We start from the raw sequence: 26,431 nt of genomic DNA, 5'->3' as shown, positions 1-26,431 counted from the left end.
AATATAAACATTTATGCCTTGAAGCAAATTAGCTTGTGATTTCTCAATCAAATATGGTGAAACATGCAACCATCAAGTGTCATAACTTCTACTTACCATTAATCAACAATATTATCATAGAAGATGAATTTAGCATTTTGAACTTTCCGGTTATAATGATGTTGAAAGACTTAATGGAACAAAACTGAGCATCTTCAATTAATTATTGTTCTGAATTTATACTAAAGTGATACAGAAACTTTCCACCATTACAACACAAGGTCCAGAAGGATACCGTCCCCGATCTTCAGCTAAATATTTATGAGAATAATCAGAGCAACTTAACACCAGCATCCCTAACAGAATCAACAACAGCTCGAACCTTGCCATGATACTTCTGTTCCCTCTTCAAGTGAACAGTAATAGCAGGTATATTCTTGAGCAAAAGGCGTTCCCCTAGTATCTTCCCAATCTTTGCAGCTGCAGTCACATCTCGGGTCGTTTCCAAGCTTGACCTTAAGGCTTTCTCCTGAGAGCTTGCAAAACATGCTACAGTAGCAGTTGGTGTGTGGATCACCTGGGCACTAACGAACTTATTTGTAAAATGCATTTTCAGTACATAAGGCTTAAGAAAGTCTATGATCCTTGGAGGCCTTGGTGGAGGAGGGATCACCATATCTGTTTTGAAATGTATCAAATCAGTAGGAGTGGAAACAAGCCAAGCCAGGCTAGGCTTTCCTCTTGATAGGCCAGGCCTGTCATGTAACAAAATGGCCTGAGTTTGGCCGGTGGCCTATTATAATCTTTTTTATCAACCAAAACCTGGCCTATACAAAAGCCTGATCTAATCTGAAGCCTATTAAAAGGCCTGTATATTTTAAAACCTACAAACAGGCTAACAAGCCTAGGCCTTCAAACAGGTCGAAAACAGGCAATTGCAAAAAAACAGGACAAGGCATTTAAACAGACTGAAAACAGGCTTTAATTACATAAACCAATTTAAAATTATAATAACACAATCCGATCCAAAATCATCTGAAATACAACATATGAGCTGGTATAATCTAATTAATCAACAAGTTAACACCAAATACAACAACAGAACAATTTTGATTAAAATTACAACAACTTAGACCGAATATAGTATAGCCACTAGTCGCAAATCATCAAATTTTCAAGCTAATTTCTTCTTCATGCTCGAACACCTTGAAAAGAAGAAATTAAATGTATAATATTAGATCATAACACAATCTAACAAGTAATAACGATAAAAAAAAAGTATTATTTTTAGAATCTGTGCCTTTGGTTTTTTCTTTGAAAGACTACAATGTCTATTTATCAGAAGATATATGGGTATAAAACGTACAAGTTGATACGACTTTGCAAAAGAAGAAACAGAATGCCTAAAAAATATATTTATACAAAAGAACTAAAGATTGCAAGCTTGTGAGATTAGAGTAACAAAATATTCATTACGAATTTTTCTGCATTCAATGGCTAAACATTAAAAAGGGGTTAAAACAAATTTTGAAACTGAAAGCATCCAATTCCCATCAAAGTTTTTCAATTTCATGTTTGAATTCGCCCTTATTGGTAATTCTGAGAACATAAATACCCCAATATAATCGATCTGGGAAATGAACTTTTGGTTCAGTGGAATCCAGTTTGTCTAATAAATGGATGCCTACTTATAGAAAGGTCGCGCAATAGGGGAAAAAAGAAAAGTAAAAAAGAAGAGCTTTGAACCATAAGAAGATACCAGTGACGCATTTTCAACAGAATCAAGTTAAACTTTCCTGGAAAATTTCAGAAGATGTGGGTCAAGCTTGAAACACGTTGTTCGTTTAAAAGGAAAGGGAAAGAGACTTGAAACAAATCTAATATTTCACATGGACTACACTATGCCATTCCTATCCCATCTAATTAACGATTTCCCATTCCCATTCAAAACAAATATGATTCAATACATATCCTACCTGATAGGCAAGGCAAGAAACGTTGGTCGGCGGCGGGGAGCACAAATGAATGTCAGAGAGTGAGTGGTTGAGCGGCGAGCACGGACGCAAAACAGAGGTCGGAGAGGGAGCAGCTGAGCGCGATAGTGGGGAACAGAGAGTGGAGAGCAAGCAGGAGCGGCTAGGATTTAGGTTTGAGCCAAAGAGGAATAATCGTGAATCATCGTAAAAGAAGCTGAGGATAGTGGAGAGTAATTAACCAGTTATGTTTAAAATTATAAACCATGGAAAATAGGTAACAACAATCGAACACGTTGCTGCAGTCATGAAGCTTGTCCCTTTTTACTATCAGGTCTTTTTTTTTTTTTTTACCAGCATTTACTATCAGGTCTTGGCTTCTGTAAAATTGAACAGTAAATTTCTAGGTCTTGATTTCGACCCTTACTTTTTGTAAAATTGAATGTAATATATTGTAAATTTTTGATAGGTTTTAGAGAGTCTAAACCTGACTTGTTAAATAAAATAGGCTTTTAAAAAAGTCTGAGCTTGTATTTATTTTTTCTTAAGTTAGACCGCACGTCTTTGACAAAGCGTGTGATTTATTTTGATCTTTACATATTAGTATAAACCCAAAGAATTTCAATTATAGTGCCACTTGTGCTCAAGCATGTATAACAGATAGATAAAGGTTTTCTTCATCAAAGGAATCATTCTAATGTCACAACCTAAACCAGATTTTGGCATCCTTTAATGCGATTTCCATAGGTAGGTCTATATTACGTGTAGGGGGTGTTTGGATGAGTGTAAAAGTACTTTTTAAAAGTATTTTTCTGCAAATCGAGATAAACACCTCTACATATTTACTTCGTATACTGTAAAAATATTTTTAAAATCATGGTTTTATTTCCACCTAAACACCTCCTCAGTAGGGGCATCTTCCCCACTAAAATTTTTGAGATATTCATATATAGTAGATGTCATACCCTTTTATGATCTTCCACTTAATTGAATTGAAAGGAAAAATTAAAACAAAACATGAAATGGCAGGAGGGAGTCCGACGTAGGGTTGACACTCAAGGAAGAAATTCAAATCCAGATTCAAAGCCAGATTGAACATAACAGGCTCATCGGAGAAGACAAAGCCCTGCATTCGTACCTTCTTCAATACTTTCCGGGAAAGAATACGCAAGGGCTGATAACGGTGGACGGCATCCGACGTTAAGCTCGCCCAAGTGTGAAATGCTCCACAGAGAAAAATCAATGCGCTCTGCCAACTGCTAGTTCTAGCAAGGAGATTTTGTTCTGTTAGGGTTATAATTAATTTTATTGATTTAATTTTCTGCAAAGGTGAATCAATGCAATATTTCTTGCATTCATAGAAGTCCATTCTTTAGAAATATTCACATTTTTTATATAAGAGCTGGCTTGACTTTTAATTTGATTATAAGTATAAAACATTAATTCACCTTTTCTTTTATATTTATTCATTCTTTCCAAGAGAGTTCTTGTAGTAGTTACACATATTAAATGTTTCATCAAATGACACTTGATTAGCAATGATACTTTAGGAAAGACAACATATATTTATTACAAATAATTAATTTAACTAATTTTTTTAATCTATTCAAATTAATCAATTAGTTTTCATATTAAGGACCAGGGGTATTACAGCATATTAATTGTAAATGAGCAAAAAAATTAATATAATTTTTATATGTAATATTAATATTAATATTAACTAAATTACTCTATATAAATGAAATTCAATAAATTTATATTCACTTGAATAAAATCAAATAAAATTAAGTTTAAAGAAAAAAGGTTAAAAAAAAGGTTACAGAAACCAAATTAAATTATTGGCGAAACTGTAATGATCTAATTAAAAGTGAATATGAAGACGATATGATTAAAAATTTAATAAAACTGTAAGATTTGATACAAAGCAAAAAAAAACTACATATACCTGTTTAAAAATTACGTAAAACTATAAAAACTTAGAGATTAATTTTTTTGAAAAAAATATAATAGGGTTGATATAATTTTTATTCCTTATAGTTTGCCTTCATTTTAGCTTTAGTAGTCCTCATAATTTGAAATTATAGGTTTTGACCCATCAAATTTTATTTTGATCATAATGTTATTCCTTGTAGTTTAATAAGGACTTGGACCAGAAGCTAACGGAATTAAGTTTGCTGATATTTTACTAATGTTGTTTATTTTGCTGACATGTATGCTGACAGGACATATGGTGTTAATAATTTAAAAAACCGTCGTTTTCCTCACAAAAACCAGGGTTAGTTACCATCCTTGTCCTTTATAGAGTTTCAAAACTGGCTCAAAATCATACTCATGAACCTGCATAAAGATGGACATTTGAGTTTTATACAAAATATCGTATTGAGTACCATTTGGAGGAATAGAAATGCTATTCTACATCATAGAGGATAACTATCATAGCATATCATAAAGGAGACTAACAATACTTCATCTTTTTTTGAATTCGCAATTCAAGTTGAGCATGCTGAAACTTTGACATTAATAAAGGGGTCAAAGCTACAAAAATATATTATTTTCACATGAAATGTTAGGATGTATGAGAAATTAGTCTAAAAACTCATAAATATTTTTTTAAAAAAATATTTTTTTAATATTTTTTACACCGATTGAATGCGAAACCGGTTAAAAATTCTATCAATATTTACAAAACTGTCACTGGTCACATTTTTCACGCTATTGCCACAATAAACGGTGTAGATTAGACCGTGTAAAGAGAATTTTTTTTCTAGTAGTATTTACTACCTTTGTCCCTTAATATAAGAGTTATACAACTAATTTAAAAATATTCAAGAAATTAGTTAATTTGATTATTTGTCACAAATGTGTGTTGATCTCCTTGAACCATCTTCTTTAATTATTTGTATTAAATGATTTGAATTATCCCTTAGTAAAATCTCCTTACAATCAATAGAGATATTTTGAAAAAATAAAAGATAAATGGATTGCGGTTTTTTATTTATAACTGAATATAACTCTCCAAATTAGCTTTTGTATGAAGGACTGAAGATAGTATCACATTTAAGATTACATATTGGAAAATAAAATTATATATACGAAAAGGGTAAAGACACATCCAGCATAATAATTTTATTTTCAAGGTATATTAGGTAACTAGATGCACACAAAAAAAAATTAAGGTATTCAATACACTGTAAATAAAAACAGAGTGCAGATCTACTTCTATTGTGGTTGTTTTTTTTTTTTTGGGGGGGGGGGGGAGCGAGAGTCCAACCCGCTTATTTGACTTTTTTCAACCGAAAAATCTTCTAAGAACATAAGCTCACAATCGAACCCCAACCAAAAGCTCATCACCCGCAAATCACAAGTACAAAACTCAACATTTAATAGTACCCGAAAAAGAAGCCAAGCCGGCCCCACTTCACGGGCTGCAAGCCGAAATAGTCAGCCCATTTAGGCCTACAGACTTTGGACATGTTTAATGAAAAACCCATTATTTTTCACATATTTTTTAAAGAAATGAATATAAAAAAAATAAAACTTTGAAAAATTAGAATAGAAGACTTAAATGGAATAATATTTATTGAGAAGGATCTTGAAAATCTTAATTACTTAGAAAGACCAAAAACTAAAATAGAGATATACTAATCTTATAAAACAGAACCACAAAAGAGTCTTATGAAACGGAATCACAAAAGTAAAGTAAAGAAAGATGAAGATAAAAAAAAAAACAGAGAACTATTGTAATTCTTCACTCACTCCACAATACAAATAACATGTCCTATTTATAAGCATAGTCTTACACATAGGTTACACTTATCCTTAAATGATAAATAGTGGATAATCAATCTCATGAATGTGAGTGGCGGTAAGTTACAAGATAAAATGGATAGTGGAGGAGTAATAAATAGTAGAGGAGTAATGGATAGTGAAGGCAATAGAAGTTACTCGGTGAAGTTGAAGAGGAAGACGTAAATGGACATCCATATAATATTCACAGCACTCCCTCTTGGATATCCATTATACAAATATATGCCTCATTAAAAAAACTTCAACTAAAAAAACCTGTGGGGTAAAAATCTAAAGGAAAAAAGAGAGTACACATTCATTGATATACTATCCAATGCTGCCTCATTAAAAACCTTGTTGGGAAAAACCCGGTGAGATAAAAACTATAGTTAAGGAAAAAAGAGTACAAGATGTATTAACTTCCCCTGTTGGTAACATCAGTTGATATCTCTGAGTTTGTAATATTCAATATCATGAACGAGCTTTTCAATTATTTTACAAGGAAGTGACTTGGTCAATAAATTTGCTAGATTTTTATTAGAACTGATTTGTCATATATGAATTTAGGTGAAGAAAAATTTTGATGAAATATGTTTTATTCTATTTCTTTTGATGTGTCCTTCTTTTAGTTTTGCAATACATGTAGTGTCTGTTTGGGCCAGCGGCCCAAACATGGCTTAAAATTGAAAATAAGCTCTGTGGCAGAAAGAGGTCCGTTTGGCAGAACATTTTTGCAATTGAGCTTCTCAAAAATAAGCTGTCAGATCGTGCGTTGTAAAAAAAGCCAAGAAGAGTAGCTTATGAAACTGTGGGCATAAGCTTAATGGTAGGAGTTGGGCGCTAGCTCCGTTGACGTCATTTTGCCAATTATACTAGGACACGTGGTGAGATGTTATTGGAAAAGAATAATGCCACCTTCATTAATGAGCAAAAAGATCTTCCCGGTGCTTCAATTCATATGCTTAGCTGGGTGTGTATAACTTTTATTTTTGGATGAAACTTGAAGAACGGACGTTCAAAAAATCAATAAAATATATTTCAGAAAATAAAATAATAAATATATTGAGTATTAATTTTTTTTATTTCTCTAATGTTTTCAAATTTAATTCACTCATTAAATTTCACTTCTTTATATTAAATTAATTGAAATTCATTATATTATGTCAATTAAATTTTTTTTATCATGTTTCACTTTATAATTAAATTAGTTGGGTGCCTCTAATGGTCTAATTTTTATTTTTGGATGAAACTTGAAGAACGGACATTCAATAATTCAGAAAAGTAAAGAAAAATTTCCCTTCACTAATCTCTTAGTCTCTCTACGTAAGAATAATTAATTAGCTAAAATTAGTTCAAAAAAATAATTAATCACATTTCACTTTATATTTAAAATATTTTTTTATGATTTCTCTAAAATTTTAAAATTTAATTCACTCTATAAATTTGACTTCTTCATATTAAATTATTTTAATTTCATTGTATTATGTAAAATCATTTTTTAATCATATTTCATTATTTATTAAAACTCATACCTTTTTTTGGTAATTTTGCAACCAAACTTACTTCTACTCAACTATAATCCAAATAACCTTTTACCAATCTCACTTTTGCAAATTAGTTTTTCTCAACTTCAATCCAAACACAATTCAGCTTATCCAATTTAGCTTTTACCAACTTCACTTTTTCATAAACTATTTTTTCAATCGCTGATCCAAACGGACCCGTAGTATTATTTTCATACAAAATTGTCAAGACCATTTTACCGAAAGATAAGCCACAAGTGGTTTATATGTGATGTATTATTGATTTTAACTATACATATTCTCAACTTACTTCATGTATTGCTAGAATTTCTGCATGATTAGATGATGTGACTGATATGATTGTTTCATAGATTGCCATGAAATAGATGTACCACCATATGTTAACAAAGAGCATGTTTGTGATCTACCGACATGTGAATCAAATAAGAATTCAGCATCTGTATAACCAATGAGGTCAGTTTTGGGTACGTTCGAGTAAAATAATCCCATGTTCATAGTATCCCTGAGGTAACAAAAAATATGCTTAACTCCATTCCAATATCTTCACGTTGGTGACAAACTATATCTTGCTAGTATGTTAACAACAAATGATATAGCAGGTTGTGTGTGACTAGCAAGATACATGAGTGCACCAATTGCACTGAGGTATGGTACTTCTGGATCAACTAGTTCTTCAGTATTTTCTCGAGGTCTAAAAGTATTTCTGTCTTTCTTCAAAGATCTTACGACTATCGGAGTACGTAATGGATATAAATGCTTTCAGACCTTTCTTGTATAGGTTTCTTGATAAAAAAAAATCTCATTTCTTAAATATTTAATTTGCAATCCAAGACAAAATTTTGTTCTTCTAAAGTCTTTTATTTCAATTTTTTTTAAACAATCCATAGTTTTTGTAAGCTATTCAAGAGTTCTGATAATATTTATATCATTAATGTAACAATGGTTATCTCCAACCTATTATTAACCCTTTTAAACTCAAAATTTAATAACACTAACTATGGTAGAAAAAAATTGTAGTATAATCTTAAAAAAACTACCATAGTTATAAAAAGAAATTTGATTCATCAGAAATGTTAACTACATTTAATAGTATTTCACAATAATTGGGTCTTGGGCTTTACAAAGTCCTGAACATCACATTTAACTCTAAGTCCAGAGCATAATATTTTCTGAACAAAATTCTTCTAAACCAACAGTGATTAACTATTTTTGAAGGTCATTGTGGATTCACAACTCACAAACATAAGCAACCCAGCAACAAGAGTAACCAAGACCATCAGTCTTAAATAAGTCAGAGTATGCACAAAGAGCTATATGTAGAAATATACAAATATTTATCATATGACAACAAGGAGGTTATACAAGATAAAATTGATAGCTAAGCTTCAGCCACCTTTCCTATCAGACCAGCACTAAAGCTATTACCTGAAAATGTTAAACCACGGGATGAGACAAAAGTTTTAGTAACTAACAATCCTACTCATCAGGCATACAAGTAAGTGCTTGGAAGGTGTCAAGTGGAACAGTTACAAAAATTATAATATTCACAATTATCACATGGTTATATATATATATATATATCAAAATACAATATCTCACTCTCAATTCTATCTTATTTCCTCACACCTTATATCCTCTGACTGAACCCATGAGCTAGTACTGACCCATGTGACTGGTAGCTCAACATAATAAGTTCACTGATCAAGTGATGTGAACATACCAATATTCACAGAGCACAAGACCGGACCATGGGTTCGCTCTCTAGTCCACTAGCGGGGTATCATATGCCCTATAACACATGAAAGAACCAAAGATCAACTAGTGTACATTTGGCGTCTTACTGCCTTATTACCTCTATAATATGTATAAAATTCACCCTCTTATTCTCCTATAGTATGTCTCCCACTAATCAACGTTCACCATCTCTTCTCGTTTTTGTACTCATGAGATTTATAAAATAATCATTTACTAATAACATAATAACTTTCACATTTACTAAAATCAAGATTTTTAAATTTCAAAATTCAACATCAATCCTCAAGACCTTTCTCAATAAATTCATGTCCCACATGACAACTTCATAAATTCATAATTTCATAACTATTTTTCAATAACATGAAGTATCTCAAGGTAATTTCAACAATAATACATTTCATTGCTCAAATCATAACCCAATGGCATTTCAAGAATCTCATGTAATTCAAAATCACTCACAAACATCATACTCCTCCAACCCTAAATATAAGACCCTTATATATACTATACAAGGGTCTTATATTTAGGATCCAAAGAGTACAAGCATACATAACAAGTGGAAAGTGGTTACCTTTCACTAAGGCTATAAAAAGAATCACCACAAAGTCAATCCCGTGCTCAAACCAATAATCTAATAATTAATCTATACAATTAATATAATCACATATTAATATAAGCTAATTAATTAAGCTTATATATTTTAGTTAAATTTCTAATTTAATTTAATTTTTATTCTAAATTCTCACAATTCTCATGACCGAAAATTAAGTATTTTAGAACTAACATATAATTTTTTTTACAAGCCAAAATATTTATTTACATTTTCCGGATTATGTACTTTAATAAAAAGAATTTTTCAAATTTTCTAAATATGAAATTATTATATTTTAAATTATAAAAATCCCATTTCAAGTTTAAATATCAAAACTAAACTATCAAAAACTTAATAGTATCTCAAATATTTATAAATAAATAATCTAATCAATATTTTAATGGTATAACTATCATATTTTTTTTCTTCACAAGTAATAGAATTTTAGCTAAAATAATTATTTTAAAACCTTCAGTTATCCAATAAATAAAATCAACTAATTAAAAACTCAATAATATGTCAAATAGCTCAAATAAATTATTTAACATAATTTTAATCAGTACAAATATGATATCTCTCATAAATAACAGATTTTTCAACTAAATAAATTAATTTAAATACTAAAAACCCATAAATGGGAAAATCTAAACTGATAAAAATGATCTACTGTAATAGATCTACAATACTGTAGTTAACACTCATCAAAATTCAAAACTTATCCTATACCTAAATCTCAAAATTTTCTCTAATTACTATAATAATACTGTCATTAAAAATCTTAAAATATATAGGAAATATTTATAAAGAAAGTTTGATGAAAAGAAGTAATTTTGCGTACCTAAATTATCTTCAAAGTTTGCCCTCTCTTTCACAATGGCCGCCGCTCTGCTCTTTCTCTCTCTCTCTCAGATGCCTAAGGAAGGGAAAACTGAAAATGTGGGAGTATGTTTTCATACCCCTCACACATTTATTAGGGGGAGGCCCCCTTAATAAATCCTTCCTCCCAACTTCTATTGAACTTTCAGTAGAAAGTTTCTTTTTTTTTTTTTAAATGATAAAATATTATTATTTTATAATAATATTATTTATTAATTAATTTTTTCTATTATTATTATTTTTTTGCATAAAACCTAAAATAAAATTTAGGATATTACAATTAACATAAACAGCAATTATAGCAAACTTATTTTCAGATCTTTTCATAAAAATACATAGCGAAATTGGATCATTCTTGTATCCCTCATCCAACAGATATTTGCTTAAACGATTATACCACATACACCCTGATTGTTTCAATCCATGCAAAGATTTATTTAATTTAATTAAGTATTGCTGTCAAGAACTTAAATCGTATGTTTTGAGCAACTTGAATCTTTCAGGGAGTTTCATATAAATGTCATTGTCAAGTGAGCGATACAAACAGGCTGTAACAATATCCATCAACCACAAATTGAGTCCTTCTTTTACTTCCATACTAATTAAATATCAAAAAGTAGTTGCATCCACCACTGGTAAGCATGTTTCTTCAAAATCAATGCCAGGTTTTTGAGTAAATCTTGGGGCCACAAGCCCTGCTTTAGGTCTTATAATTTCACCATTTTCATTTTGTTTTCACACAAAAACTTATTTGTATTTGATTGGTTTTACATCTTTAAGCATATAGACTGCAGGTCCAAAATTTTTTTGCTTTTCTAGTGAATTCAATTCTGCCTCAATTGCGTCTTTTTATTTTTGCCAATCTTTTCTTTGTTTCCATTTACTAATAGACTTTGGTTCATAATCTTCATCATTATTCATCACATCAAGCACTATGTTATATGCACAAATATCATCAACATTGATTTCATTTCGATCCTATCATATTCCATTCATAACATAATTTATTGAGATCTCATCATTTTCACACATTTCATGTACCTGAGTTTTTTTTGGGAAATTGAGACATTGGCATTATCTAATGACTCTTCTTGAATTACTATTTTTTTTTATTATCCTCGACTTAGCCATATACATTTTTAGCTCCTTTTCTCTTTCTAGGAATTTTTATCTTTAGAACTAATAGGCCTGCCATGCTTCATACGTGCTTTAGATTCATTTACAATTACAATAGCAGGTTGTCCAAACAGGATATCAATTTTGATAGGAGCATTAGTAGCTAGAATATGTGATTTGTTTATTTTCTTTGGGTTAGTAAATGCATTTGGCAATTGATTAACTAACCTTTGTAAATGAATTATCTTTTGAACTTCTAGTTCATATTGTTTTGTACGAGAATCAAGTTGAGATAATGAAAGTTCCTTCAAACTAATCTCTTTTTTCAACTACTTATTTTCTTCCCCTAATATTAGAAATTTTGATTCATCAAAATGACAATTGGCAAATCAAGCTGTAAATAAATCTCCTGTTGATGGTTCTAGATATTTTATTATAGAAGGAAATTCATATCCAACATATATTCTCATCCTTCTTTGAGGACGCATCCTAGTACATTGTGGTGGAGTAATAGAAACATATACTGCACATCTAAAAATTCTTAGATGGGAGATATTAGGTTCCCGACCAAAAACCAATTTTAAAGAGAAGGACTTAAGATAACTTGTTGCATGATACGGATTAATATTGCTGCATGCAAAATTGCATGTCCCCAAGCAAAAATTGGGAGATTTAATCTCATAAGTAATGGTCTTGCAATTAATTGTAGTCGTTTAATTAATGATTTTGCAAGTCCATTTTGTGTATGAACATGTACTACAGGATGTTCAACATCAATCCCAAGAGACATACAATACTTTTTGAAAGTTTACGAAGTAAATTCACCAGCATTATCTAAATGGATTTTCTTAATTGGATAGTCAGGAATATGTGCTCTTAATCTAATTAGTTGAGCAAGCAACCTTACAAATGCTAGGTTACGAGAGGATAATAAGCAAACATATGACCATTTTGTTGATGCATCAGTTAAAACTACGAAATAGCTAAACAGCCCACATGGTAGGTGTATCGGCCCACCAATATCTCTTTGTATGCGTTCTAGAAATATGAGAGACTCACTTTCTATTTTTTCTAGTGATGGTCGAATAATTAACATCCCTTTAGAACATGTAGCACATGAGAAAACATGTTATTATGGAATCTGCTGACTTTTCAGTAAATGTCCACATGAATTCTCAATTATTGTTCACATCATAATAGTCTCAGGATGACCTAGCCAGTCATGCCAAACATTAAATTTATTGTCACTTGTAAACTTCTAGTTTACAAGAGCATGTGTTTCAATTATACTAATAAGTGTGTAGTACAAGCCTGAAGAAAAGGCAGGTAATATTTCTCGAGTGCATTTCTTACCGGAAATTAAACTTGTGATAACAAGATATTCTTGATTTTCTTAATTAATTTGTTGTTTTAACATGATATCCATTTCTGTGAATATCTTTGAAGCTCAATAAATTTATATTAGACTCAGTATAATAAAATGCCTTATCAATATGTAATTTTATTCCTTCATATAGCAATACATGCGCTCTTCCAGAGCCTTCAATGAGGTTTATCATTCTTGATATAGCCTAAACATTGGCTTCTCGCATTACTAGAAAAGAGAAATATTTCTCATTTTTTAATATTGTATGAGTTGTTGTACTATCAATGAGACACAAATCTTTATCATTGATGTCAATAATGGTCATTGTTCATGGAAAAAAAAGGAAAAAGATCTTTAAAAAAACATGATTAATAAAAAAACATTAGTTTATGATTAATAAAAACTCATAATTATATTTATTTGGAAGATAATGACCTTACAAGTACAGAATTTATTGTGGTAGATGAAAAGAGCACATTTATAAGCAAAACATAAAAATATACTTAATTATAAAAGCTCAATTATATCAAGATGACTCATTTTTGGACACTTCGATCACCAATTATTTGATCAATTCTTTCATTAGGATCGCAAAAGAAATTAGCAACATCGAAATAAGTAACATCCATGCTGTCATAATCAAAATCGCCTTCTTCTCCAACAAAATTGTTTCCACCTTTAGCTCTTTGCCTTTATTTTTATTCTTATTCTTATTTTCTAGTGATTCTTGATAGAGATCAACCAAATGTTTTAGCATACAATAGGTACGAGATCAATAACCCGTGCCACCATAACGATAACAAAGATTTTCAACAAAATTATTATTTCTACTAAATTCTTTTGGTGATTCTCATTATTATTTGCCCACTTTTGGTGGGAACAACCACCTCTATGGCCACAACCATGACCATGCTTATGGCCACATCCACATCCACGACCATGGCCACGGGTTGATTTACTTGCTACTGTATTTGCTTCTGGGAATGGAGTGGAGCCAATAGGATGGGATTCATGATTCCTCATTAAAAGCTCATTATTTTGCTAAGCACAAGCATCAAGAAATTAATTCAGAATATTTTTTGAAACCTTTCTCATAGTATTGCTGCTGTTGGAGCACATTAGATGCATGAAATGTAGAGGATTTTTTTTTCTAACATATCTTCATGAGTAATCTTTTCTCCACATAATTTCAATTAAGAAATGATTCAAAACATTGTATAATTATATTTGATCATAGATTTAAAGTCTTGTAAACGTAAATGTATCCAATCATAATGAGCTTTGGAAAGAATTACAGTTCTCTAGTGGTCATACCTTTCTTTTAAATTGTTCCAAAGAACAAGTGGGTCTTCTATCGTCAAATATTCAATTTGGAGTCCCTCATGCAAATGGTGATGTAAAAAAATCATGGCTTTGGCTTTATCGTGGTTGGATGCTTGGTTGCCTTCCTTGATTGTATCTCATAGACCATTGGCATTTAGATAGATTTCCGCATCTAATACCGAGGATAAATAATTCTTTCTAGTAACGTCAAGAGTCATAAATTCAAGTTTCATGAGATTTGACATGATCATACTATCATATAAAAGTTAAATAAAAATTAATATTAAGAGAATGAAATAGTAATGAAACAAATCATTATGAAAGTAATGTCGAAATTTACCTTGTGGTTAATGAGCCTTACTACAACACCTTTCAATTATAAGAGTGCTTTGTGCTGATAATGTCTTATAAAACGAAACCATAAAGGAGTCTTATAAAACAAAACCACAAAAGTAGAGTAGAGAAAGATGAAGATAAGAAAATAAGAGACTATTGTAATTCTTCACTTGCTCCACAACACGAGTGACATGCCCTATTTATAGGCATAGTCTTACATATAGGTTACACTTATCATTAAATGACAAATAGTAGATAATCAATCTCATAGATGTGAGTGGAGGTGAGTTACAAGATTAAATGGATAGTGAATGAGTAATGGATAGTGGAGGTAGTAAAAGTTACCTAGTGAAGTTGAAGAGAAAGAGGTAAATGAACATCCATATAACATTCATAATAACTAATACTAAACTACCCTCAATAAACTTTCTCATACTCCCTGTAACATCCAAATTTTATTTGGGTTTGTAATTCGTTATTTATAGAAAGTTTGGATTAAATCTTTGATCATGTAAATAAAAACATATAATAATAAATTCAAGAAAACGAGATATTTAAAAGAGAATCAAATAAAATAAATTAAACACAAATATACATATATAACTATATATATACTATATTAAAAAGAAAAATAACAATAATTTATTAAGAGCATACATATATATAATAAAAAGGTGAAACGGAAGAAATCCAAAATATCTCAAACAACTTGGTTATCTTGAATATCTAGTAGTTTCAGTAGGAATATAAATATATATACATATCATATCGGTTTAAGTTTTTTTTTTTAAAAGATATATACATGTTTTAAATTATTCCCTAGAATTCTAAATAATCAGATAAGAGAAATTAAATTTATATATTTTTTATATATATAGGTAGCCTAAACCTAGTTTTACATAGGGTGCTCTCTTTCAGTCTTTTTTCTGCCGTCAGGTACCTCTTCTCCTTCTCTATTCTTTCTTTTCTTTTTCTCTTCCCTCTCATTAACTCCCCTTTCATCATATCACGCAGAGTGCTATTTGGCTCTCTTTCTTTTTTTTGAAATTTATGTGGCTATATGTCCCAAGTATAATGACCTTCTGAATTCTCAATTTTTTGCAATTGCAATCCTAACTTTGATACACACACACACACATATAACTTTCTCTAGATCACGTTGTACTTAGAATTAACCTTGCATGTACCTTTATATATTTACATGGGTTGCCATTTGATTCCTTTCCTATTTTCACTTCCTGTTCGTCACTTTTTCCTTCATGTACACTTTATCCTTCCTTGTCAGATGTCATAAGTCCCATTAAAATACACACAATAAAATATTCTTATATATTAATGTTACCTTTGGACACTAGTAACTTACAACATTTTTCCTATCCTTTCTGCACTCAAATGTCACATATTGATTCTAGGATTGCAGTACCTTTGATTAAATTATTTTAATGTTATCACTCCTCCTAAACCCCCCAACACACACACACACATATAATATGTGTGTGCAATCTTTATCTATCATGATTAAATTGGTATTAACAATAATAGATACACATAAATCTATCGACTTAATGGATACAAATAAATAAATAAGACTGAAAAGGTAAAGGGATAAAATTGTATTATCTTCTATGTTATTTGAATTCTCCTTTAAGCATAAATATGTTATGGTTATTTTTGTAAAAATTTGTGGTAATTCGTTTTCTTTCAAACATGCTTCAACATAGTAGATTTGTTACATATTCATGAGATGCATAGGTAGTTGGACTTAGGAGTTTATGATATTGATATATGTGACAAACTGTGACCACGTGGTTTACCTCTACTTAGCACAAAGTGGTTGGTCTTTTTAGGGCCCCGTTCCTTAATACTTACCTGGCCAAGTTTGTAGAGGAGGAACGTGGGACAGTGACACCTCCTGGTTCTTTTAAGAAGGGGAGCTATGGACTAGCTTTGGTCAGTCCATTGTATGGGCTAGACTGTGTATAAGCCTATGGTTCAAGTTAGCGGAATAAGGTTGGATGGAGCAATAAAGGAGGAAGTATCCATTGCTTATTTAAGTTGTTGCAATATTTGTTTGCCTAACTAATATGAAATTGTTTGGGTAATGGTTGTATTTGCATGGTTGAACTCTGGGTTACTGAGACGTTAGTGCTCATCCCAATTATTTAATATTTTCTAGATGACAATTCTTATAGGGGACAAGGGAAGGTACCAGAGAAGTGAGCTAGTGGCTCTTACACTTCTCAAGTGCATGCTAAGTTAATTTGATTATTTACTATTTGGCATGACCCTAGGACACTAAAAGGGTGTTTGGAAGCACCCAAAAGTGCTTTTTAAAAGCACTTTTCTCCAAAACGAGACAAACTCCTCAACATATTTACTTTGTACACCGCAAAAACACTTTTAAAACCATAGTTTTGGTTACATCCAAACACCCCCAAATCATTATTTTGTTAATTCCTTGAATTGATAGACTTTAGCACTTTATTTTCAGTTTTCTTCATTGTTTATGTTATGTTAGACTTTGAGACTGTGAACTTAGATATTTATGCTCAAATTATATTATGCGTTTTATTGCTCATATTTATTTGATGTAGTAGTTAAAAGGCTGAGTCTTTAAGTCTTAACTTTATTATTGAGATCTTAAGATCAAACTAGTTTTATACGGTGTTTTGAGTAGCTTAGAGAATGGATGTTACACTCCTGCTAACCACATCTCAATTACTTGACAATTAGTAGTTAAAAAATAGGGAAGCCCTCTGTTATCATCAATTATTACTATTTTTTATTCAATCTATATATTACTCCCTCCGTTCCTTATTATAAGAGACATTTAGTGCTTATGGCATGTTCCTATATATAAGAGACACTTAAAAGTTGTCTCTACTTTTTTATGTTGATTTCCTATTTTACCTATATTTATTGTCTCCAACTCACACTCTCTCTCCTTCCCACTTCTCTTTCTTTTAATAAATTACCATTGTTCTCTCTCATGTTCTCTCTCCTTATTAATGAGGGTATTTTTGAAAAAAGAATTATACTTTTTACATATTAATTATTCTTAACTAATTTTAACTGTTTTTTTTATCAACGTAATTCGGTTATTCGTCTCTTATAATAAGGAACGGAGGGAGTATACAAATTGTACAATATAATCATATATAATAATGTTCACTTAAATTTGATCACTAAAATTTAACAGTCTGTGTTCTAACTTTTTTTTAAAAAGTAAAAAGCTAAATTTTATATATGAATCTACTTTTTTAATGACATTAAATTAGAAGCAATGTTTAAAAAGAAATTACATTAAATTAATTTAAAATTTTCATAAAAATTTGTGCATGTTAAAATATGTTGTGAAAAATAATTTTGATTTTGATTAAAATAATAAAAATAATTTATTATTAATGATTTTGCTAATTATGTATCTTTATCTGTTTATATATTTTTATCAATATTTTTGCTCATTTATTATATCTGAGTACTTTTTAGAATTTACTTAATCTAATTTTTAAAAGTAATTAAATATATAATTTTTTATTGTAATATATTTGACAAGATGAATAGGTTTGAGAAAAAAAGTAGAGATGAAAATTTTACCCTCATCTTAGTGGTTGAATAAAACTTTATTTTTGGTTAAAAATTTTGAGTGTGTTTTGTTTCGATAAATAAAAAGAGCAGATATATTAATGGTAATCATCAAATATTTAAGGTATGGTTAGTGAAAATGTAGGTGATTTAATTAGGGACAATTTGGTGTTTGCATATTTATATTTTTATTTATGGTCCATCTCAATAACTACAATTTTTAAGATCCTTTACAATAAATATAACTTTTTCTTGGCTCTTCTCTCTAATTTTCCCATAAAATTTCTATTTAAAAACATGAAATTATCAAAATTAAGTTACAAATACAAATATTATTAGTAATTTAATCATATTTAAAAACCCAACAATAGATCCCATTTATCAATTCCTTGAGTTTTTTCTCTTTGTCATTTAGAGGAAAGCATGATGCTGCCAGCAAGTAGAAAAGGAAACACATATCATAAAATGTCTTACTTTTTAATGAATTTTTTTGTTGGCAAAAAAATAAAATTGAAATGCTACTATAGACACATATGATGCTAGATCTAGAAATTTCATATTTATAGGGGCATGCATTTATTTGATAAAAAAATATGACTAATGCAAATTTTATTTTTGGCCTACCCAAAACTTTATTAAATTATTGCTAAGGCAAAATTGCAAATAAAGACCCCTTATATATAAAATGGCAATCAAGAACCCTGAATTTGAAAAATTGCTGTAGAGGACTCGGTCCCAATTTGCAATTATGAAATGTGTGTTAAATGGCTGAAATGCCTCTCTCTCATTTAAAAAAAAAAACATGTCCGCGCTCCCCCCTAAAATGCACGATAACTTCTCTCTGCTCTGTATCCCCCTGGCCATTCTCTGCAGTCTGTCCATTTTCGCACAGGAGTTTGCTTCTATTTTGCGATGAGAGGAGTATTGTGTGAGAGAAGAGTGTATTTGTTGTGGGAGAGGAGAACAGAGTGGTGCTGGAGTAGTGATCTATCAGTATTGTCGAAGGCAAGGGAGGAGTTAGAGGCATCGTGACAATCGGGTGTGGCTAGTAGAGTTAACGGCGGCATTCGGCGACAAAATCTGGTGGTAAGTTTCAGGTTTTGGTTTGTTTTCATTGGTTGCTACATGTGTGATACATTAAGGAGAGGGAATGTGTTTAGGACAGGAAAGTATATATATGTTTTTTCTGTCGAATAAGTTGTGACTGATTGGCAAAAAATGGTTATCTGTGGAAGAAGATGGGCGAATGGGTTTGGGTGGGAAGGGAATGAGAAGATCAGTTAGGAGGATGACAATATTATTTTGGGAAATGACGACACTAGAATGGGTAAAGTGCAAACTGAATTGGTTAACTGTTAATTGATTTGAAGAGATGTTAAAGTGTTAACCTGGTTTAAAATGACAAAATGGAAGTAGGAGGATTAACAAGTTGATAATGTAAAATAACAATGTGTAATTGACAAGTTGGTAATAGGAAATAACAAGTTTAATATAATGAATTACAAGTTATTGAGCAGTTGGGAATAAGAAGGTTGCCGTGGGTTCCTAACAAGTTAACAATAGGAAATGACAAGTTTAAAAATGACAATGACAAGTTGGGAATAAGAAAGGCGAGTATGACAATTGGAGAACTTTATATTTTGAAATAACTAGTTGATAATTGTAAATGACAAGTTAATGATGAGAAATAACAAGCATGAGAAGTAGTTGAGAATAACAAGTTTACTTTGAAAAATTGACAACTTGCTTATATGAAATTACAAGTTCACGTTTTGAAATAAGAAGTCAATAGTGGTGATGTAAGAAGGCTGTTAGTTACAGAATAGGTTGTTAACAGAGGTGATAGTTAGTTAGTAAATGTGGTTGTGAATGATTGTATGTTGAATGTTTTGCAGGAAAAGGAAGATGGCATAAGAAGGAGCCTTTGGATCGAAAAAGGCACACAACGATTGGTTGTTATTCAGAAGTGAGTTTATGGCCACAATAACTGACCGTGACATGACAGCCAAACAAAAAAGAGATGCTACGTCAAATGCATGGAAAGCTCTAGCTGCTGAAGAGAAGATGAGGTACACCGAGGAGGCGAGGCAAAGAAAGCCACAAAAGGGAGAAGAGGAGAAAAAGAAACATGTCCCATCATTTCTAACCCGAGTGTCCCTGAAAATTACTGCACTTTGTGAATAATAATGAAGACTTAAGGGAGAGGGTTGAAAGGATGGGCTTCGGGAGGTTGTTGAAGGTTGGATTAAAGAGACTACCCCGTGATCTCATTGTGACCATGCTGAGATCATATGACCTGCCAGCGCATCAATTTACAATCAATGGCAAGTCAAAGGAAATAGGAGCAAAAGAGGTTGAGCAGCTGCTAGGAATCCGTCACGGTGGGGAGGAGGTGAAAACTAAAGTTGATGAGAGTGATGCTACGTATCAGGAGTTGAGAAATGAATATCAAAAAGTGTCATTCAGCAAAATACTAAAAGACATTGTTTCAAGGGAGGAGGATCACAGATTTGAGTTTTTATTTGTGTTGTACATCTTGGGTGCTTTTCTATGTTTGAAATCAAGCTCATAAGTGAGTCCGCATATGGTTATTACAACTTTAGTAACTAAAATAACAAGTCTACATCTACAAACTATTGGTTGCTAAAATAACAAGTCCGCATGTGGTAATTATAACTTGAGTTACTCACATAACATGTCTCCATATAGATACTATTGGTTAGTAAAATAACATCTGCAGATCTAAATAACAAGTCCGTATATGATAATTACAACTTCAGTATGCTGAATTACAAGTCTACATATGGAAACCACTACTTATGTCTAATAACAAGTCTGTATTTCTAAAAGACAAGTTTACAAATGGAAATGACATGTCCACTATGTTGAATAACATGCTTGCATTTACTAATTATAATTTAGGACTACAACACCATTAGCTTGGTTGCAACATTTCTATACAAATTAGCAACAATATATTAGCAAATAACAAGATTTAATTGGAAAACATAACCACTTACATGTCTAGATCATTCCTTGCTCTAGGTTTCCTATCATTTTCTTTCCCTCGTACATACACATGACCACTGCTGTTATTATATCTAAACAAGTTGCAGATATCACCATCATCACAAAGATCAATCAATGTACTCTCATCAAATTTAACTTTATACTTAATCTCATACCCACTACTATTATTGCCTATCCACTGTGAAATTATTCCACACAACTCGTCTACTGTTATCCATTCTTTTATACTGGTTATCCTTACACTCCTTCCAATATATTTAACTACTCCTTCACCATTTGCTTCAAAATATCCACCAACGTGCACGTGCACGTAACAAAACAACTCCTTCTCACAACTTCTTCTATTATTGAAATTCATTTTTCATACTAATCTGCAGCAAAATTTACGTTTAGTTAGTACGTCAGCTTCACTAATAAATATTTAAACATTTATTCCATCAACTCAATCATTTACATACCAAATTTAAAACTCGGGACCTCCTGTCTTCCCAACATCACTTTAGGGCTTCACAACTTCACTTTAGAAATCACGGCATCATCATTCCCTCCTTCCGCGGCAACACCTCAACCTTCACAGTCAAACTAATGGTTATTATCCTGCCCACACTCTGCCAAACCACTACACTCCTACCCCTTCCCCATTGCAACCAACACCATGCACTACAAATGAGAGATAGCCATTCACACTACAAAAACAAAAATATCCCACCTCTAACTAACTACAGCCTCCTATATTGTGATATCTTTCATCTTCAACTACACCTCCCATTCTCTCCCTTCCTCCAACCTATTCACCCACACAGCAAAGATGAAGATGAAGAATATCACAATGTGCAACTCTTACAGGGAACAATAGAAGAAGAGTTTAGTTAGTAAATTACTCGAATCATTGCCAATGTTGGAAGATCTTCCATCCCAATATCACATAAACACATTCAGGTCTTCCTTCTCCAGCAGCTCTCTCGCCACGCATTAAAATCCTTGTCTCTGCCTTCATTAAGAGTCACGATGAGTGAGGGGCATTTCAGCCATTTAACACACATTTCATAATTGCAAATTGGGATCGGGTCCTCTGTAATAATTTTTCAAATTCAGGATCCCTGATTATCATTTTATATATTGGGGGTTTTTATTTGCAATTTTTCCTATTGCTAATCATACAACTATAAACTTTGATTAGTGATATACAATTATTAATTTCTTCTCATACTCATACACAACACTCCATCTAAGATTTGATTAAAAGTTTAAAAATTAAATAACTTTGATTAAGAGTTCAAACGAAATCGTGTGTCTTCATACACACACTCTCCTATTCTTACATTTGTTTCAATTCTCATAAGTCATGTAGGGAAAAAAAATAAATTAAGAGAGAGAGTCGTAGTAGAATAATTATTAAACTAAATTTAGTAAAAAAAATTGTCCCTTTGTTTATAGTTACTTAATCCCTAGCCTAAACTACCTAAACTTCGATGCTAATCGGGTAGTGAGGGTGGTTTGAGGTTTTTTTTTTTTTTTTAATATAATATTTTTAAATAAAAGATAATTTGAAAAAATCCAAAAAAAAGTATAAGTACTTGTAAAATGTTGGCAAGAGACAGCATGTGGTAAGGCAGTGAAATATTGTCGCATCCTAAAACCCTACCCCGCTCCTAAAAACCTTCGCACTCAGATGCGTTGCTTTCTTCCTCCCAACTTCTTTCCAAACCAAACGCTTCATTCAAGGAAGCAGTCATGAGGCTGTGCCATCGCAGCCTCTGTTTATAATCGCTGACGAATATTGGAAGCAATTCTTATCCTGCTTGGTTACTTCATCATAATCTGCATTTCCACCATGATGACCTTATCCAGAGGCCTCATTTCTCGTCTGCGAATTTTCACGATCAATTCGACTACGACGTCGACGGGGACTGGGACGCTGACATCATTGCCTCACCAGTTTTTGAGGGGCTTCTGTTCGGAATTATTGGTTGATTCCGGTTCGACAGAGGCTCGGATTATTGAAGCAAAGCCAAGGGTGATGACCCCGGGTTCTAAACGAACTGGGGTTATCGCTGTTAAGTGTGGAATGACTGCGCTTTGGAATAAATGGGGTGCGAGAGTTCCCATCACCATACTCTGGGTCGATGACAATGTTGTTACTCAGGTCAAGACCCCGGAGAAGGAAGATATTTTTGCCCTCCAGGTGCGTTCTTTTTACCAATTACAACTTGTAATCTATATATTGCTTTTGTTGGGATCGTTTTATTTGCATCTGGGGGTGATGGGGGAAGCCCCTTCCGCCATCAGGCCAAATGCTATGTTGCAATTAATGCAAAGCAAGAAATCTTCCCCCCCCCCCCCACTCTTCTATCTGAAAATATGCAATCCGGCGCTTTTAGTTGTTAAAATAAGTATTCTGTATAAGCTTTGGGGCTGAATTGATCCTTCCTTTTGGAGATGTTCTTTTCCCTATGTCTCTCCCGCGTATAAAGTTACTGTTGATTGTTGTTTCACTTTCATTACTGGGTTACTTGGTGCCTTCCGTTAGTTTTAAAACTCATATTTATCAGTCTAGAGTGTTGTCTTTTGATACGATGCCAATTGCTGTTAGTTTACTAAGTAGATTAATGCAAGTGTGCTCAAACTGATGTCAGACTCTTTAATTTAACCCATGCTATAGTTAAGTGGTTTAAAAAAGATCCTACCTTTACAAGCCGTTGTACCAAAAGATGGATATTTATGCTCTGGCTCAATCAAATGCCACTTTCATAATTTTTTTAGTTTCATTTCTATGCTTCATTACAAATTTCCTTGCCTTCAGAAACACTTATTTAGCATGCTTAGTTGTGTGTATATCTAATTATAGACCTATTTAATGCTGTGTTTCTAGTTAGATTGGTTGTGGACAGAAGAAAGAAAAACATTTGACTAAGCCTGAAGTTGGTCATTTTAGAGCTCAAGGAGTTCCAATGAAAAGGAAACTTAGGGAGTTTCCAGTGACAGAGGATGCACTTCTTCCTGTGGGTACACCAATTGGTGTCCGCCATTTTGTTCCTGGTCAATTTGTTGATGTGACAGGAATCACAAGAGGAAAAGGTTTTCAGGTGGGTTTTCAATTTTCATCATGTGAGACTGCTCATAGTATATATTTTTTTTAAAAACAATTGTTTGTGTTCTGCATGCATTTATGCGTATCTGTGAGTGTGTATGTGTCTTATTTCTTCTGATGATAGAGAGATGCATGGTTTCCACTGTAGGTTTGCTGTGGTGGTAGGTATATTACTAATAATTTTGTTAGTGGAATGAAATTGAATGATCTTATTTTACTGAAAGAAATAAAATAAGGCTTTGAAGGCTAAACTGTACCATGACTGTATTGTTCCCTGTCATAGTTATGGGGTTAATGAGTTAACAAATGTGGTAGTTGAGGGGTGTTAAATGTAACCAATAATTTATTATCTGCTTAAGGTGTTGATGTTAGAATCATGTGTTGGTAAACTCAAGTACTATACAGATAAAGATGGATGTACAACTTTAGATAACATTATTTTTGTGTTCAACTGTTTTCATTTCAATGATTTCTGGAGTTTTGGGAAGATTTTTTATGGTTTGCAGACGGATATGTTCTATTTGGCTTTTTACAAGCAGTGCATTTATAGAGTTTGTTCCATTGCATGCTTTCTAGGAGGCCATATTTTCTTCTTCTCATTTCTCAAAAGTGTATGTCTTGTTCTTATAATTTGGTCTAAATGCACTTGCTTATTTGTGAGCTGTACTTGGGTATGCTTGTGATATTTTTCTTCAGTTTCATGTTCAGTACTTCTACGTGTGTGAAGCAGTCTTGACATCACAAAATGATGTAACCTAATTTATGGTATGAAATTTTCAGTTGTTTGAATAACAAATTTTCGTTATATCCTCTTTTTCAGGGTGTCATGAAAAGGCATGGTTTTGCAGGCATGCCAGCATCCCATGGTGCATCATTATCACATCGAAGTGGTGGTTCCACAGGTCAAAGAGATGCTCCTGGAAAGGTGAGTGGGACTCCTGAATGTTGTGTCTTTCTTGATACACCATTTGCTATATTTTGCATGTAGAAACTAGAGCAAGGCATCACTCATTTTGGATCTTCAAATTATTTTGTTTTCTAGGTTTCTCTTTTTGATACAGTAGTTGTTTTCTGCTTATTTCTCAGGTATTTAAAGGTAAAAAGATGGCTGGACGAATGGGTGGGAAGCAGAGAACAGTGAAAAATGTATGGGTCTACAAAATAGAACCTGCGAGGAGTATGATATGGGTTCAAGGCCAGGTATTTTTATTTTTTAATTTTCTATGCATTTTTCCGTAAGATGTCAATATTAGCATTGCAACTGTAATCGAAAGGAAAGGACTATTTTTTTAGAACAGTTGTCCTTGATTATTATTTTATTAAGGGAAAAAAGCTCAACCTTATTGTCTTTAGAGTAATGCAATTGAGAAGTTTATGTAGAAATTAGAAATAATGTTGGATGATGCTATGATCCTTATTTCGTCCTAAGAGTTAGTTGTTGATGTAGTAGAACACAATGAATGCTAATCCATGTGGCTGATCTCAAATAGCAGGTTAAGGCTTGTTATTTGTTGTTATTGCAGTGTTATGATCCATGAACTTTAAAATAAGTTCTAGATCACGTGTGACATTTGGTTTAATATTTCAATTAACTGCTTATTTTATTAGTGTTTTAAGAGCTTCTGTGTAGCATAGCTGCTGCTGGTAGCTCAATTATAAATTGTTTTCCGCTCATGCTTATTGCCTAAAAGTTTGCTTCTGTAAAACAAGTCAAAAGCAGCTAATGTTGGCCCCACTAAGTTCTCTTTTTTGGTAAAATCTTCAGAGTGCCAAGAAGAACTAGTTAGTCTTTCTGTGGTGAGATCAGTGGAAACTTTGAAGCTATGCTTCTTTCTGATCTCAGATTTTTATGTGTTCTTAACAGATACCAGGAGCTGAAGGGAACTTTGTTTTCATTAAAGACGCTGTCTATAAAAAGCCCGATGAATCACTTCTTCCCTTCCCCACTTACTTTGCTCCTGAAGATGAAAATGTAGCAAGCTTGGAGCCTTTGGTTGCTAATCTTGGGGATGTGGATCCATTTATGATAACAGACTAAAGCACAAGAAGATTTTCCATATAGTAGCTGTTCGTTGATTT

General features: G+C 32.1%; 2 protein-coding genes across 2 annotated transcripts; one reads left to right on the top strand and one right to left on the bottom strand.

The window, feature by feature from the left end:
• Window positions 1–153: 153 nt before the first annotated feature.
• Window positions 154–1,987, bottom strand: LOC114758304 (50S ribosomal protein L18). The gene is made up of 2 exons (XM_028947336.1): window positions 1,956–1,987; window positions 154–657 (listed from the first exon to the last, which is right to left on the bottom strand). The coding sequence occupies exon 2, from the start codon at window positions 653–655 to the stop codon at window positions 311–313; it is 345 nt and encodes a 114-aa protein (XP_028803169.1). The 5' UTR covers window positions 656–657; window positions 1,956–1,987; the 3' UTR covers window positions 154–310.
• A 20,891-nt stretch (window positions 1,988–22,878) lies between these two features.
• LOC114758291 (50S ribosomal protein L3-2, mitochondrial) lies at window positions 22,879–26,431 on the top strand. Its single transcript, XM_028947321.1, has 5 exons — window positions 22,879–23,446; window positions 24,138–24,347; window positions 25,173–25,277; window positions 25,439–25,552; window positions 26,217–26,431. The coding sequence occupies exons 1-5, from the start codon at window positions 23,096–23,098 to the stop codon at window positions 26,388–26,390; spliced, it is 954 nt and encodes a 317-aa protein (XP_028803154.1). The 5' UTR covers window positions 22,879–23,095; the 3' UTR covers window positions 26,391–26,431.

The sequence above is a fragment of the Neltuma alba genome, unplaced genomic scaffold (genome assembly GCF_004799145.2).
Source record: "Neltuma alba isolate B1F8T4 unplaced genomic scaffold, ASM479914v2 tig00010684_pilon, whole genome shotgun sequence".
Taxonomy (NCBI): Eukaryota; Viridiplantae; Streptophyta; class Magnoliopsida; order Fabales; family Fabaceae; genus Neltuma; species Neltuma alba.
Note: the sequence above shows the minus strand (reverse complement) of the source record. Positions and strands in the feature narration are given on the sequence as shown.